Source organism: Perca fluviatilis, chromosome 22 (genome assembly GCF_010015445.1).
Source record: "Perca fluviatilis chromosome 22, GENO_Pfluv_1.0, whole genome shotgun sequence".
NCBI classification, from domain to species: Eukaryota; Metazoa; Chordata; class Actinopteri; order Perciformes; family Percidae; genus Perca; species Perca fluviatilis.
This window is the reverse complement of record NC_053133.1, coordinates 22,038,359-22,054,014: the sequence shown is the minus strand read 5'-3', so window position 1 is coordinate 22,054,014 and position 15,656 is coordinate 22,038,359. Positions and strand designations below refer to the sequence as shown.

The following is a 15,656-nucleotide window of genomic DNA, read 5'->3' as shown; positions in this document are numbered from 1 at the left end:
TCATCAGCAGCTAAAGTTCCACAGGATGAGACAGAGAGAGAGAGAGAGAGAGAGAGAGAGCGCTCTGACAGTTACTGAGGTACCATGTCTTGATCTCATTGGGCGATGCTCCTGTCAGTCAAACTCACCAGTGTCATGTGGGGCAGAATCTGGTGTCGAAGCCCCGCCCTCAGACTTGGGGCTTTCACACCTGAGCATGTAAACCATACAACAACATTAGGCTGTATATGCTCAGGAGTATATGGGATTTTTTTACGCGTGTGTGAGCGTGTGTGTGTGTGTGTGTGTGTGTGTGTGTGTGTGTGTGTGTGTATGCGTGCGTGCGTGCGTGCGTGCGTGTGTGTGTGTGCATGTGTGCGTGTGTGTGTGTGTACTGACGCTAGAGTGGGTGGTCTCTCAGGACGCCGTGGGGGTTGGGAGGAAGAGGAGGTGCTTGTCTTTGGGTGGAGGGGTTTCTTAGGAATGATAGATGGGATAGAGGGCTTGGGGATGTCTCCAACCTTCATCTCTTCACCTACACACAAACAAAATCATACAAAAACACACAACAAAACAGACATAGTGTACAACATGAATACAGACCTGTAGAGGTGAACGTGTGACTCAAACACTCACACACAGACAAGGTAAAATAAAGGTAGGAGTATACGTGATGAAGGTAAAGGAACTAAATCTGACCCAAGAGGACTAAAACTAAGCAAAAGAAAGTTGTTGGAGAAAAAAAAACAGAAGAAGAAGAATTAGAAAGGTTGGGAGTCGCCCAATGCTGCAAGAGCGGGAAGGGGAAAAAAATACAAGGCGCAAAGAAAAAAATTGGAGGGCAACAAAGACCAGAACAGGATCAGAAGGATCAGGTCGAAGTGGTGGCAGTAGGATTGTTATGTAGCTTGTTTTTAGTTTATGAGTTCGCATGAGATTTAATCTTATTGAGAAATGATTTATTTGATGAAAAAACTGCTAAACATTTAGGAGATTGTGCCCTTTTTTTCTTTTCTTTTTACAATTGAATTTAAGAACATCCCCATGAAGTCACATTGCAAGAAAATGTATAACACTGCTTCATCTCTACTAAAACATGGGCAATAATTCCACCCCAATGGGGGATTTTACACTTGTTTAAAAGAAAATAAAGTGAAATATACTTCTTGGAGTTAGGATTATATTTTTAAGTACAGTATTTGTACTCACTACTTTTATTTGAACTCCACCACATTTCAGAGGGAAATAGTGTACTTTTTTGCTCCAGTATGTTTATCTGACAGCTGTAGTAACTAGTCACTAGTGTATTAAAACATAAAAGATAAACTAATAAAATAGCGTCTACTAGTTTCAGATGTTGTGTGGGGAGTTGTTCAATCAGAGAGGGATTTCCCCATCTAAATAACTGTGTGAGGCCAAATTATTAATATTTCACAAAAAGCAAATGGAGAAAAGGTTCCCCAAAAGAACCAAAACAAATTTGTGGATGCGAACAGCTTCTTTCCTCTCCGATTAATTATCTCACGACTCCTCCGATTTATCTTGTGGCCCTGACCCTTAGTTGGAGAACCATTGGATTAAACAGACTAACTTTATATAAAATAGTTAAACTAGCTCTACCTCGACCAGCTACAATAGTTACATGCTACATATGCACTAATGCATCAATATTAACAATCAAATGTCATATATGTGCACAATAATCGCCTAAATCAAATTGTAAGATGGTCAAATAAGCTGACTGGTGAGTCCCAGCTGCACCCCACTTCCCTGTATGCTAAACAACTACAGCGGATAGCTATGGCCATCTTAGAAGATAGTCTACACCCTTTGAATAGGGAATTTCAGTATCTGGCCTCTGGACGGAGGCTACTAGTCCCTGGTTGTAGAACTGCAAGATTTAAAAACAGTTTTGTCCCAGCAGCAATCACTCTGTTAAACAAACTGTAGAATTACTTGCACACAACGCACAAGCACCTTGGTCATGTACGGTATTAGCTGTAGAATTTCTGCATATAACTGCACAAGTCAATGTGGTCATGTACTGTTTTTTTATCCATGTTCTACTGTCTGTTCTATACGTTTTAATGTTTTGTGTGTTGCATGTTATGTGGTGGTCTACAAAGTTTTAAGGATGTCCTGCCTCTTAAGACTGTAAACCTAGTTTATCTACGGTTACCAATAAAGTAACCTGAACCTGATGATCATATATGTATAAGTCAAAAGTATATTTAGCTGATTATGGAGTGCTTCTGCCACCACAGCCTACCAAATCTCTGAAAAGCAAGCAACTGCTGACTAACTGGGGTCAAATATTGTGCGTGTAGCATGTGTCCTGTTTATTCTATTTGTATTGTATTAATACGATATAATGATACAACTCTGGAAGCTTGGGTTTCGCACAAGTTGGCGCCAGCATTCGTCAAGATCAAAACCACAGTGCCCAAAGCCTCCTGTTGCACAAAGGAATGGAGTTGACGGCATTTTTTTCAATCAAAGCTTTGTTCCTCCGCTTTACAACGGAGGACAAACATGCAACAAGGGATTTTCCTACTGCTTCTGTTTCAATAGAAGCCTGCTGCATGTTTGGCTTCCTTCACAAGGGGAAAAAATTGCCCTTTTTATTCTGTAAAGCTACCCAGCTGTATTAGTAATAATAAGCATGTTAGTTAGTGATCCGTCCATTGCAAGCTGAACAGATGAGTAGAAAGTTGCAGGCTGAAGGTGGGCTGAGCAGGGCCAAAGTGGTCTAGACTGTACCTCGATCCTGGTCTCTCTGTGGCAGATGTTCAGGCCGCTCAGGTGGAACCTTCTTGACCTCCGACTTTCTCTCTACGAGTCAGAGTTTTTACAGGTTTCTGTTTCTCTCTCTTTGTCTCTCAGAACGTAGAAAATGAGAGACAAAAAATGAGAGGAAAGGAAATAAGATGTTACTGTACCTGTGCTGTGTTTAGCACCTGGTGCACTGGGAGGAGGCGGTTTCCTCGGTCTCTGGAAACACACACACACAGACACATACAGAAACATTACAAAAACACTTTGAGAACGCATCACGTCTTCGAGACTTTCTAGGCTTCTAATATCACGGTAACCTGTCATGTATGCATGTGTGCCAAAGTTACCTCTTTCTCCACTTCTAGCAGCTTGACAAAGTTATCTGGGAAGACACCTTGCCTTCCCCCGATCTCCCCTTTCCACCAGCCTGCATCTGCACACTCCTGGGAAAAAGACAGCAACGTGTTTGGTCTGAACTACACTTCAAATGCTTGCTGCGTGTACTTAATGTGCACCTGGATCAGGCAGGCAAATGTTTCATACCTGCACAAACAAATCAAACTGACCAAATGGTGCAGAAATCAAAGCAGACACACCCACATATACAGTACGAAGAATTACACACACACACACACACACACACACACACACACACACACACACACACACACACACACACACACACACACACACACACACACACACACACCTTGGTGATAATGTTGATGATTTCGCCCTCTTTGAGTGACAGCTCATCTTCATTTTGTGCTTCATATGGAAAGAGGACTTTACATTGCTCCCGCCCTGCCAATCAAATTCACGATAAAGTCAAGAAAAATAAAACTCATCAGCTGAGAAACAAGACAGTAAAGGAGGTTTTCACCAACGATCGAAGGTACGACATGCACAACATGGATTTGCTTTGAGAGGGATGTTTTGCAACCCATTTTCACTGAAAAATACCAGATTATTTAGAAAAAGCAGATCATATAAATTATTTTGACCATAACTTGTTAAATGCAATACTTCTCGCATCCAACTCCCAAAACTTGGATGTTTGAGCTTTCCACAAGCACCTCAACACATCATCAAGGAAGCGTTTTTTTTTTTTTTTTTAGATGACAGCTGAAGACATGAAAGGGGAGAGAGATGGGGGAATGACATGCAGCAAAGGGCCGCAGGTCAGAGTTAAACCCGGGCCCGTTGCGTCGAGGAGTAAACCTCTATATACGGGCGCCTGCTCTACCAACTGAGCTACCCGGGCGCCCAAGGAAGCCTTTTCAAAGTGTTGGCTTGGCACGACTACATTACAATACTGTGACAAAGGAAAGGAAAGGAAAACGTTTGCAAGAAAGGTAGGAAGTGATCTAATAACTTTGGTATGCTTTGGAAAATGGTCGAATGTTTACAAGTTTCTTCATCAGACTGCTTATCTTTACTCTTTTAAAATTCTCTTTAAAACAGTAAAGCTGTTAACTTCTCACCTCTGGCTTTGCCGTCAGGTTCAGTCTTCATGGTTTCCGAGGCAATGCTTGCTGCTTTCGCCTCGTTTAGCTGAGTGGAGGACAGAGGGAAGAAAACCTTACGTTTTACACACATCCTCAAATGCACTTACTGTACATCTACAGCAGTTTTTTTGGTGAAACCACTCTGTCTCGGTTTGGGACTTCCTGTGCTTCTCAGGTTGCGTTTCACCGACGCCTCTAGAGACTATCGTGACCTAGTTTGATTCAGCTGTGGTTGGCTTGATAGTGGCAGCAGAGTTTACTTGTATTGGAACGAAGAAACTGACATCTCTGCATCGCATGTAATGGATTCCTCCCTGAATAATAATTGCATGTTTTAAAAACTGCTGTTTCATACATTAGATAAATTCAAAATGTCCAGCTATTGAAATTTCCATTGTGGAAATGATTCAACCTAACATTATTGCTTATGTTTGGCCAGTAATTAGAACAAACAAAATTGCCACTTTTATTTGTAAGCCCTGATTTGTGACTCTCACGCACTACCATTACATTTGAGTCACAGGGCTAAATTATTTTAACAATCTTAGTAATTTAACATGACAAAAATACAGATGAAGAGGAATTATTTAATCTCTGTGTGGCTTGTTGAGCTAACAATGACAGTGCTAACATGCTGATGTTTAGCAGGTATATTGTTTATCACATTCACCATCTTAGTTTAGCGTATTAGCATGCTAATATTTGCTAATAAGCACTTAACTAAAGTACAGCTGGAGGTACTTTGGTGGTAAACCAAACTATTGGACTTAGTATAAGAGATGACTTTATTCATCTGGAAGGAAATTGTTGTGCAGAAGTTGCATGCAAAGTAGGAAGGAGTGAAAATATAAAATATCAATAAATAGATATCCAAAATATACATGATTCCTAAAATATAAAAAAAAAGGTCAAGGGTAAGTTGGTCATATCTGAAATACATCAACTTATCTCTTTTGACCCAATTGTGTTGGTAGATGAAAAGTTGAAGGAGCACCAAAGACATTGCAAATCATCCTGAGGGGGAACATGAATGTCTGAACCAAATGTATGGCAATCCAAAAACTGTTGAGACATCTCACTTAAAACCAAAAATGTCAACCTCATGGTAGCACAAGGAGGGGAAAAGTCAGGGGATCACCCACATAAGTGGGATTGATCCTCCGGGGATGATAAATCTCTGTTCAAAATGTGATGGCAATCCATCCAATAGTTGTTGAGCTGGTAGTTGGAACTCTCAACCAAAGTGGTAAACCAACACACCAACTTCCATTCCTACAGTAGTGCTGCTAGCATGACTTAAAATCACATATTGCCAATTCAAACAACAGAACTAGCAAAACAGAATCATGTCAAAATGAATCCATTTCACAAATAAAAAAGACCTGTTTTTGCCTTAAAGAAGGTCTCTGTCTGAAGGTCTTAAAGCTTGCTCAATTAAATCAGATTTTTGCACAGACTTGGGTGTGTGGATGCTTTCCTTCAAATGAAAGTGTAAAAAATAAATAAAAATGATACACTGAGAGACAAAAATAAACAATGGCACTGAAATAATCACTTTTCTCAAGTGAACAGCACTATCCCACAGCTCCAATCTAACCAGCTAATTAGAGAAGATGGGATCGGATTTAGTACAAAAACCACCGAGCTGACTTCACGATGAAGTGTGTGTGTGTGTGTGTGTGTGTGTGTGTGTGTGTGTGTGTGTGTGTGTGTGTGTGTGTGTGTGTGTGTAGGTTGTTAAAGGAGCCGTTGTTTTCTGGCTGGAGTGGATCCCTCGACAGTGTTTGTGGAACCAGGGTGGCTCTTCCACAGGAAAATACACACACAGACACACAGACACACAGACCCACACCCACACACACACACACACACACAAGACCCAGTCTGTCCCAAACACACACATAGCTCTGTTCTGCTCGGGCCGAGAGAAAAAAAAACAAAAAAAACACACCACCTCCCCCTGCCAGCTTCTCTCCTCTCTCTACACCCTTCCCTTTCTCCCCCTCCCTCTCTAATGAGACCCATGTGGTACCACAAGCATTGACACATCATTACAAGATCACAGAGAAGTTCCCATGTCCAATCATCACGTTTCTTTGGTTCTCTTGTAGGCAACAGGGATTGACCAATAAGATTACCCTGATGCCAGTAGCGGCACTACTATTTTTGGAAGGACTCAGACGGTTTGGCATTTAAAACTTTCGCCTACTTTTAGTTTCAAAAAGGAAAGGGAACCATTTTTTTATTTAGTGCAGAAACTTGACACAAACCTACAGCTGCATGTACTGACATCCGTCATTGTAAACCAAAGTGTAACCAGAGGCAGGAAATTCAAAGCCATGCACTGTCAGTTGTCTAAAGTTACTCAACTGTAGGTTTCACAAGGAGTGTGTTAACAAACATTATCGATCTCGAGATAAGGTGTGATGTATGGCCTGGTGTGTTCAAGTGAGTCCATTTGAACGTCACATTAATGTGTTACTTATGACTTTGTAAGTGAAAGTTTTTTATATGACATATGCTATAAAGTATCGAGCCTGTGGAGGTGACCTTTTAAGACCCAAATTAAACAAAATATGCTAACATGGGGGCAACAAAACAAACCTGTAAACACAAAATCAACAGTTGTTACGGTGGATATGTTAGCAAACAGTTACACTTTGTCTGGCTGCCGTTTAGTGCTGAGCAGGTGGAGTACAATTGCACGCATTAACGAAACAAGGTGGATGAGAATGAACCTTAAAAGGTCCAGTGTGTAACGTGTTTAGTTGTTCATTATCAAAATCTGTGTTGCCCGTTCAGAAACTTGTCCTTTTTCATGAATATTTACTACCACCATCAATTCCAAGTATTCCTATTGGCTTGAAATGTTACATTTGCATTTGCATGAACTGGGGTAGACGCTCCATATTCATGCGCCATCTTGAAATACGTTAGCCGGTAAGGGACATAGAGGATAAACTGCTCCGCCTTTCGCGTTTTCGCTGTCACACGATAAACTCACAGGTGCTGCTAATGCTGCTAATGGGTATCGTAGCTTCCCGGCCCCCGGCAAGTTTGAAGAAGGAAACATGGAGGACCACACGTATTCAAAATCCAAATTTCAGGAACAGGAGTCTTCTTCTTCTCCCAGAAAAAGAAAAAGGATATTGAAAAAGCGCAAGAGACTTGCGTCATCAGAAAAAAAGAGTGAAGGCTACCGTAGCTTTAATACGGTACTTTGAACTGCGTGGCGCGAGAGAGTTGATTGCGATATATGAGCTCAACGCTAGATGGGAGAAATTCCCACACATTGGACCATTAACAGCAAAGTTAAAGGCCTTGAAACCAAAACAATGAGCTTAAAAAAAAACACTAAAATAGTCTTTAGAGCTGAAGAGAGGGGTGATAATTATTTGGATTTGTCACTCTGAGCAACCCCATTCACATTTTAAACAGTCAATTCATCCATTGATATTAAAAACTTAATTTATTAGAGCAGCTTTAACGTTTCTGCCCCTTTCTTGTTTCCAGCATGGCATTAAATAGCATAACACTATATTGTCTTACATTCTGCAAAGTATAGACAGTATACAGTATGACACTGCTTCTTGTACCATCACCTTGTTCTCTATTAATATTAAATTAACAACACCAAACAGTTGCTTTTTTCTGACTGACTGACTTGACAATTAACCCCAAGATGAATTAACCCCAAGATGTTTGGGTCTATGGGACCCGTTTTCAATGTTTGCTAAAAGAAAAATTATGCTATTTATTATTTCTTCTAACTCAAATTACAAACTCCTTGGCCTTTGCTCATTTTCTGTGAAGAACATAACAAATAACTTATTTTCAATGACTGCACACGGTACACCCACACACACACACACACACACACATAACTATTACATATGAGGTATTCGGGTCTACTGGACCCGAGTGTAATAATTGTGTGATAATTGTAGGTGCTATGAAACTTAACTGTGTCCTCCTCCTAACTGGGCCTGCTGTGTGTGTGTGTGTGTGTGTGTGTGTGTGTGTGTGTGTGTGTGTGTGTGTGTCTGTCTGTGTGTGTGTCTATTCAATTCAATTCAATTTTATTTATAGCATCAAATCATAACAAGTGATTGAGTTATCTCAAGACACTTAGAGTAGATAGAGTAGGTCTAGACCACACTCTATAGTTTACAATGCCCCAACAATTCCAGTAATTCCCCGAAGAGCAAGCATTAGCAGTGGTTGTTGCGACAGTGGCGAGGAAAAACTCCCTTTTAGGAAGAAACCTCTGACAGACCCAGGCTCTTGGTAGGCGGTGTCTGACGATGCCGGTTGGGGGGGTGATGAACAGTGGAAATAATAGTCACAATAAAGATAATGGAACAGTGATTACAAATGATAGTCGTAGTAGTTCATGTCATAGCAGGGCACTGCAGGGCGTTACAGGATCTAGCGTGGCGCAGCAGAGCATAGCTCTGTCTCTGTGCGTCTCTGTGTGTGTCTGTGCGTCTGTATGTGTGCGTGTCTGAGTGTAGGTGTCTGTGTGTGGGAATGTTGTCTTTCTACACCTGCTATTCCCACACATAGTTACAAAATATCAAGCACTTTCACCTGTTCCGATTAAGTTCTAAGAAATAAGCACCAATAATGATCAAAAAAGCTATTATTTTACCTTTTTTATAATTGAATTTCCTTGTTTTCTCACAAAAAAAGAAAATGATCATATGATCATAAATGTGATCTCACAGGGGTAAATGGCAAACATGAACCATAAATGATGTATATATCATTGGTAATTGAGCTAAAGTAAACATCTGTTAAGTATTTTTACATAAATTGTTATGGCTGTATTTATTTAAAAGCCTAATAATATAAGATAAGACCCGGGAACATTGGCTGTGTAACAAAAATATGAACACCACGCAAGGGTTAAGTGCAGCCCTCCATTTCTCTGCCTACTGTCAGAAATTGAATTTTTCTTTTGGTTAAATAAATCCACAACAGTTTCCTATATATACATATTTTGAATTGCCCAATAACTCAAACCAGAGGGTGACTTGATGAGGAAAGTGATGATATCTCTCCTGAAGGGCTGAGAGAAGAAGATGAAATATAAACATCTCACAACATCAATGAATACAAAGACAAAGACTTGTTGGGGAAAACAGAACAGATGCCGCTACCGAGGCTGATAAATGACATACTGGATCTACTGGTATGATTCAAGTTACTTCCTGTCAACAGCCGTGAAACATGAAAAAAACTTGGACATTTTATTGGAAATATATGGAAATTCTTTATTTTGTCCGACCACAGAATAAGCCTGAAGGATGACCCTGCCTTAGGGATCGACTGCCCCTCCCAAACTTTACACTGTGGACTTTTGTTTGACATTGAAGACTCAGCTGATCACAAGGCTGTGAATGAGTGTCTTTGACTCACCGCAAAAAAAAAAATAATAATCTGGGGGAAAACACTGAAAGACTTCCCCGTTTGCTGAAGAAGTTGAATACTGGCACACAAATAAATAATCCAAATTCTCATCATCAGCTAGTAGAATAAAATAAAATGTACTCTTGCAAACAACATCACTACGTGCAACAATACTGTAGTTTAATTATAAAGTTGACATGGCTTCGCAATGACTCAGACCCCCCCCCCCATCACGTCCCAGATAGAGGCGCACTCCTATCACCTCCTCCAGAGCCTCATTAGAGCAGAGAGACTCTCACCATAAAGCAACATAACAACCTCCCGCTCAGCAGGACCGGCTGACAAACATCCTTGACACAAACACACACACACACGTTATGTCTGCAGGAGCTACAGGGCGACCAATGTGGGCTTTTAAAAGCCTTTTCACGTACAAGTTTTTGATTAATTTATTTAGTTTATCTATCCTATGTCTCTCAATTTCTTCATCCATTAGCCTCAGTGCCGTTTAGCTGCTCAGGAGGTGACATGAGAGTTTCAGGTTCGGTGCAGTTGGTGAGGTTAGCTGATACATCACGCAGAAAGCAGGTGTTTATAAAGGTTTCTTATTTAGATTACAAAATAAAGCCCCCAAAAAACCTCTAAATACTTTTTCATGACAAATATATGAAAAAGTATTTAGTGGTCACCCCCAAAACTGTGTTTTTGGCAGGGTGAGACTTTGAAATGGTATTACAGCCATCAGACATATAACTCCTCTTAGAAACCGAGGCTTTTTCATTTGTTCCTTTATTTTGTAATCTATATAACCTTACAGAAACCTGTTTTTCTGCATGCTATAACTGTTAGTTTCCTCCACCGACTATACCAAACCTGCCGAGTAATTAAACAGCACTGAGGCTAAACCACACCACTTGAAATGCTGATTAATTTCACGTGAAACATGCACATTAAGTAGACCGCAAAGCTGAAGATAAGAGAAGAAACAGAGACTAAGGATGAACATTTAAAAAATCAACTAAATGAAGAAAACAAGAGAAGAACAGAAAGAGAGAAAACTTGACCTTACCGTTCTCTTCTCTGGTTCCAGTTAAACACACACACACACACACACACGGAGCTTTGCTACATCAGCGCCGGCAGCAGCAGGAGCAGCAGGAGCTAGTGTGTGTGAATATGTAAACCTCAGTAAAAACTGTACAACCTCCCCTCCCCTCTCTCTCTCTCTCTCTCTCTCTCTCTTTTTCTCTTCTCTCTTTCTGCCCTGTGGAGTGCTCACTTCCGCTTTGCTTGTCAAATCCCAGGATATGTGTGTGTGTGTGTGTGTGTGTGTGTGTGTGTGTGTGTGTGTGTGTGTGTGTGTGTGTGTGTGTGTGTGTCAACATAAAACCACATCCTGTGCTGTGAAACTGAAACAGAGGAAGAGGAGGAGCCAAGGCTGGGACTTCCTTTACTTACTTCATACAATACAATGATCACAGTATAAAAAAATGTGTGTGTGTGTGTGTGTGTGTGTGTGTGTGTGTGTGTGTGTGTGTGTGTGTGTGTGTGTGTGTGTGTGTGTGTGTGTCACCTTGTCCACCTCTGAGTCCACATCAATAGAGCGGGGTCTGAGCCTGAAGGGCTGGTCTTTGAAGATGTCACCAAAGCCAAACCCTCGGACCTGAAAGGAGGTGAGGTGACACATGGTGAAACACCAACATTTAACGCCATATATCAAGAAATACTTCACCAAGAATCTGTGGTTTGACTTTCAAACATTGACCCCTACGGGGCCTGGAAGTTTGCACAGGGCTTCTTGGGTGGAAGCAGCTGTAGTCAGCAGTTTCAGTGGATTTAAATGGAAGTTGAGTCACCACTACTGCAGCATAATCCACTTCTCCCCTGTCTATCTGTATGCTTTTATTGTTCCCAAAATATGTCTGAACACACATTTGTCCCCAGCTCTGATAGCAGTTAGCTGCACTGTCGACCAACACAAGCAGTGAATTTAGCCATATTTTGAGTCTAATACTTAAGACTGAATTGCCATTTTGTTTCACCCAAACAGTGACATTATGTCATCCCGTTTCTTGTTGGATTCTTGTCGATTTTGATTTGTTTTGCCTAGGGCTGCAAGATTATGGCCAAAATGATAATCACGATTATTTTGATCAATATTGAGATCACGATTAATTATCACGATTTGTTGATTTTAGCCAAAACAAATTTTATTGTCACATAATTATATAATTATAACTGCTTTTACATCCATATTGTGCTACATTCCTACTAATACATCCATATTGTGCTACATTCCTCCTTTATTGAAGGATACTGTGAAGGAGTATGCCATTTCAGCTGTTGTGCGACCGCTTTCCAGACATGCATGTTTGCCGTGAAAGATACAGGCAACGCAATTTTCTGTTCACGTTAACGGCGCATGTGGTGCCTGGTATCTACCAGACGAAATAGCTACGCTGATTTCTGTGGCTCATTACACTGCCACTTATATGTTCGTGCGTACGCGCCTGATGCTCCGAAACCCACGTTAGAGGCAACATAAACATCGCTGAATGTCACGCTAGTAAACACTAATAACACGTTACACTGCAGGTAACGTTAGCCTACCGTTAGCCACAGTAGCTGACTGCTAAACAGTGTAGTGTGTCTGTATTTCACTGTAGGATTCCAACAGCGGGACGTCCAACAGTCTGCTGCTAAAGCTATGAGCTAAAAGAAACAAACTAGCACTGGTCACTGCTGTTGTCTGAAAAACAACACAGACGGGACAAAACGTTGCGTTTACTGGTAAACTGGTAAACATTGTGACCGGCTTATGATGACCGACTGCTACCTGTTGTGGAATTTTCCTCACGTTACTCTGTCCTCTGTGACTGTCTACATCTAGAAACTAAGCTGCGCGGTGCAGGCAGGGAACAGCTCTGATTGGCTCATGGAGACATGTGATCAGACGGTGGTTTATGGAGCGCTAGATTGGCTTTGCAAAAACTGTTCTATGAAGGGAATGACGCATTTTAAATATCGCTCGATCACGCAAATTTGATCGTGGGAAGCCAAAATCGTGATCGTGATTAAAATTCGATTAATTGTGCAGCCCTAGTTTTGCCCTAACCAATCAGAACCGTGAGACTTAGCAGGTAGCGGACGCAAAAAACACTGATCAAAATAAATATATCCGTTTAAGAGTTGTTCAAGGTGCTCTAAGCGATGTAACGCGCTTTTTAGCCTACAACATTTTTTTTTCACATAACAGCAAACATCTCCTCACTATCCGCTAGCTGCCTGTCCCCTGAACACACTCTAAAAAACGCAGTCTCTGTAGACAGCCCAGGCTCCACAAACGGCAACAAAAACAAACTGCACTAATCTGGGGCCCGTTCCAGGAAGGAGGTTTAACAAACTGATCTCTGAGTTGATTTACCCTGAGATGGGAAACTCTGAGTTTTCGGTTCCAGAACAGCTGATTTGAGTTGGTTCAATCAACTCGGAGTAGGTTCACTCAGGGTTACGCGCGTGCACAACCGCTATAAAAAGGCAGTATGAATGGAGCCATGATTCTACGATTCACCATGGCAACAACCACAAACAAACGGGTCGGCTGAAATACTCAAATGCGCACAAACAGCGAGTTTGAACATGCATTTCGTTAAAAAAAAAAGCAAGACAGCGGCTGCTGCTGCAACAGAGAGAGAATTGGTGTGTCAGAAAAATTGCTGCTCGAGTCAATACGTACGCATTAACAGTGTATTAATTTCATATTTAATCACAGTTAACTTATAATATTACTGGTGAAGACTGGAATTGTATTACACCTATAATTTCATTTAGGTGCAATCCTGTGGGCTAAAAAGTAAGCTATAGCCTACTAATCCCATTCTGAGGCTGCAGCACCATGATCATTACAGAACTATAATGTATAATCATTTATTTCTTTTTAATGGCTCTCACTGGTTTGTGTCCAGGGAACACTACAAAAATGTTTAAAAAACATTTCAGAGCGAGTCACACTTTTCTGACGGCTCTGCATACAGTGGCTTTACTATTACAGTATGATCCGCTGCTGTTATAAAGAAAACTGCTGTTTGCAACAAACGTAATGCGACACAAAGAATCGGCTTGGATGTTAAAGCCTGTCCACGATGGTTGATGTTAGTGATATGAGGACGGATAAGGTATCTACATATCTAATGGACTGTGATAAAAAATACCTCTCAAATTGGTTATGTGGAAATGAAAATACATCTTTAGCCGGGACTCAATCATCTCCCGACGTCCAACTCTCTGTGAATTAATACAGCTTTTTCATCAACGGGATCGTCGACAAATGACATGTTTTATAGTCTGCCTAACGTAAACCAATACTTTTTTTTATTCATGCAGATAACAAACTGCATTAAAATGCGCCTGATACAGACTGAATGAATGAATAAATGAATGAATGAATGAATGAATGAATGAATGAATGAATGAGGAAATGAGTTTCTCCTCCCTCTCAGAGGGAGGAGACTGAGAGAAACTCAAGGTTTTTTTCTCAGTTTCTCTCAGGAGACTGAGAGAAACTCAAGGTTTCTTGAAGAAACCCTGCTCCCGATCAGGTTAGGTTCAAAGGATCAGTTACCATAGTAACTGACTCTTAAGTTACCTCTCTTTCTGAAATGGAAAACCCAGAGTTTCCCTCATTTCAGGATTAACCAACTCAGAGTTTTCACTAAACCTGCTTTCTGGAACGGGCCTCTGCACCACATAACATAACAAACAGTGTTCCAGCCAACAACCGACAAGAAGGATTTTGGGGTGGGGGGTTAGTGCACAGAAGGGAGGGGGAGGGGAGCTTGTTTGACAATACTTCGAACGTCAACAAGAAGTGACGTCACCCAACATCGCTTAGAGCACCTTTAAAGTTGTTGATGCAGCTAATTTGCTAGCTAATATAGGAAGATGACATCTACATTCTAAAATCTGCCTACTAAGCTCTGAAATAGCAGAAATAGCCACCATTGAACAAATCTGAGACGTGGGCAGCCATACAGTGGTTTGCTCAACCCACTCTATACCAACACACGCTGTTTACTCAGTATTTTCTTAATACTTATTCAGCGGTTTCCCTTTGTTACACGCAACTATATTAACTGTACTTACAAATGTAAAAAAGACATGCAGAAGGTGTGTATTGATATACTTTGTATTTGGAAAAGTACTGAGCATACGGACGGATAGTGGAGAGTGCAATATGCTGCACAGCTGCAGGAGTGGGATGAGTTATCTATGGACATTTCAATATTTCTATTATCACTGTAAAACTAAGACGCTGTTGTAACTGCTATGAATCCAAACTGACGACATCTGCTGTTTTCCACCATTCAAGCCTACAAGTGTTTGATATGAAGTTCAGGATTTTAAATGAATTCTGAAATTTTGGCAATTATAGCTGTAAGCACATATGTCCTTGGTGAAAAATTATTGGTAGTTTGTCTCCCACCAGAAAGTAGTTTTGTTTTTCAGTTTTGTGCTTCCAACTAAATTGGACCTTGTTGCTCACAGTGTATGCTACAGGGAAGAAGAAAAAAAAAATGTGTAGACCTAAACGAGTTTCAGATCTTGGGCAGGATAATTCTTGTCTAATGATGGTCCTAAGACCAGTAAGAATTTGTCGTTTCAGTGTTGACACAAAATGCAGTGCAAAGCAAAGTCTAAAGTCAAAAGATTTCAATTCAATTTTATTTATAGTATCAAATTATAAGAGTTATCTCAAGACACTTTACAGATAGAGTAGGTCTAGACCACACTCTGTAATTTACAAAGACCCAACAATATTTTTTTTCCCTTTTTTGGGGGGGGGCATTTCTGCCTTTATTTGATAGGAAAGCTGAGATATGAAAGGGAAGAGAGAGGGGGGGGGAAGACATGCAGGAAAACCATCACATGTCAGACTCGAACCCTGGACCTTCTGCGTTGAGGAATAAACCTCTGCATATGTGC

General features: G+C 40.8%; 1 protein-coding gene across 5 annotated transcripts in view; it reads right to left on the bottom strand.

Annotated features, from left to right (window-relative positions):
- The window catches only part of sh3kbp1 (SH3-domain kinase binding protein 1), a 42,487-nt gene that overhangs the window by 4,850 nt on the left and 21,981 nt on the right, over positions 1 to 15,656 (bottom strand). For 3 of the 5 annotated variants that reach the window (XM_039789907.1, XM_039789906.1, XM_039789909.1), the window contains 8 exons: positions 11,248 to 11,337; positions 4,239 to 4,308; positions 3,464 to 3,558; positions 3,102 to 3,197; positions 2,919 to 2,970; positions 2,740 to 2,811; positions 379 to 514; positions 129 to 190 (listed from right to left, as the gene is read on the bottom strand). In XM_039789907.1, coding sequence (XP_039645841.1) covers positions 129 to 190; positions 379 to 514; positions 2,740 to 2,811; positions 2,919 to 2,970; positions 3,102 to 3,197; positions 3,464 to 3,558; positions 4,239 to 4,308; positions 11,248 to 11,337 — 673 coding nt within the window. The remainder of the gene's footprint in view (positions 1 to 128; positions 191 to 378; positions 515 to 2,739; positions 2,812 to 2,918; positions 2,971 to 3,101; positions 3,198 to 3,463; positions 3,559 to 4,238; positions 4,309 to 11,247; positions 11,338 to 15,656) is intronic. The other 2 variants (XM_039789908.1, XM_039789910.1) reach the window with 2 other exon arrangements.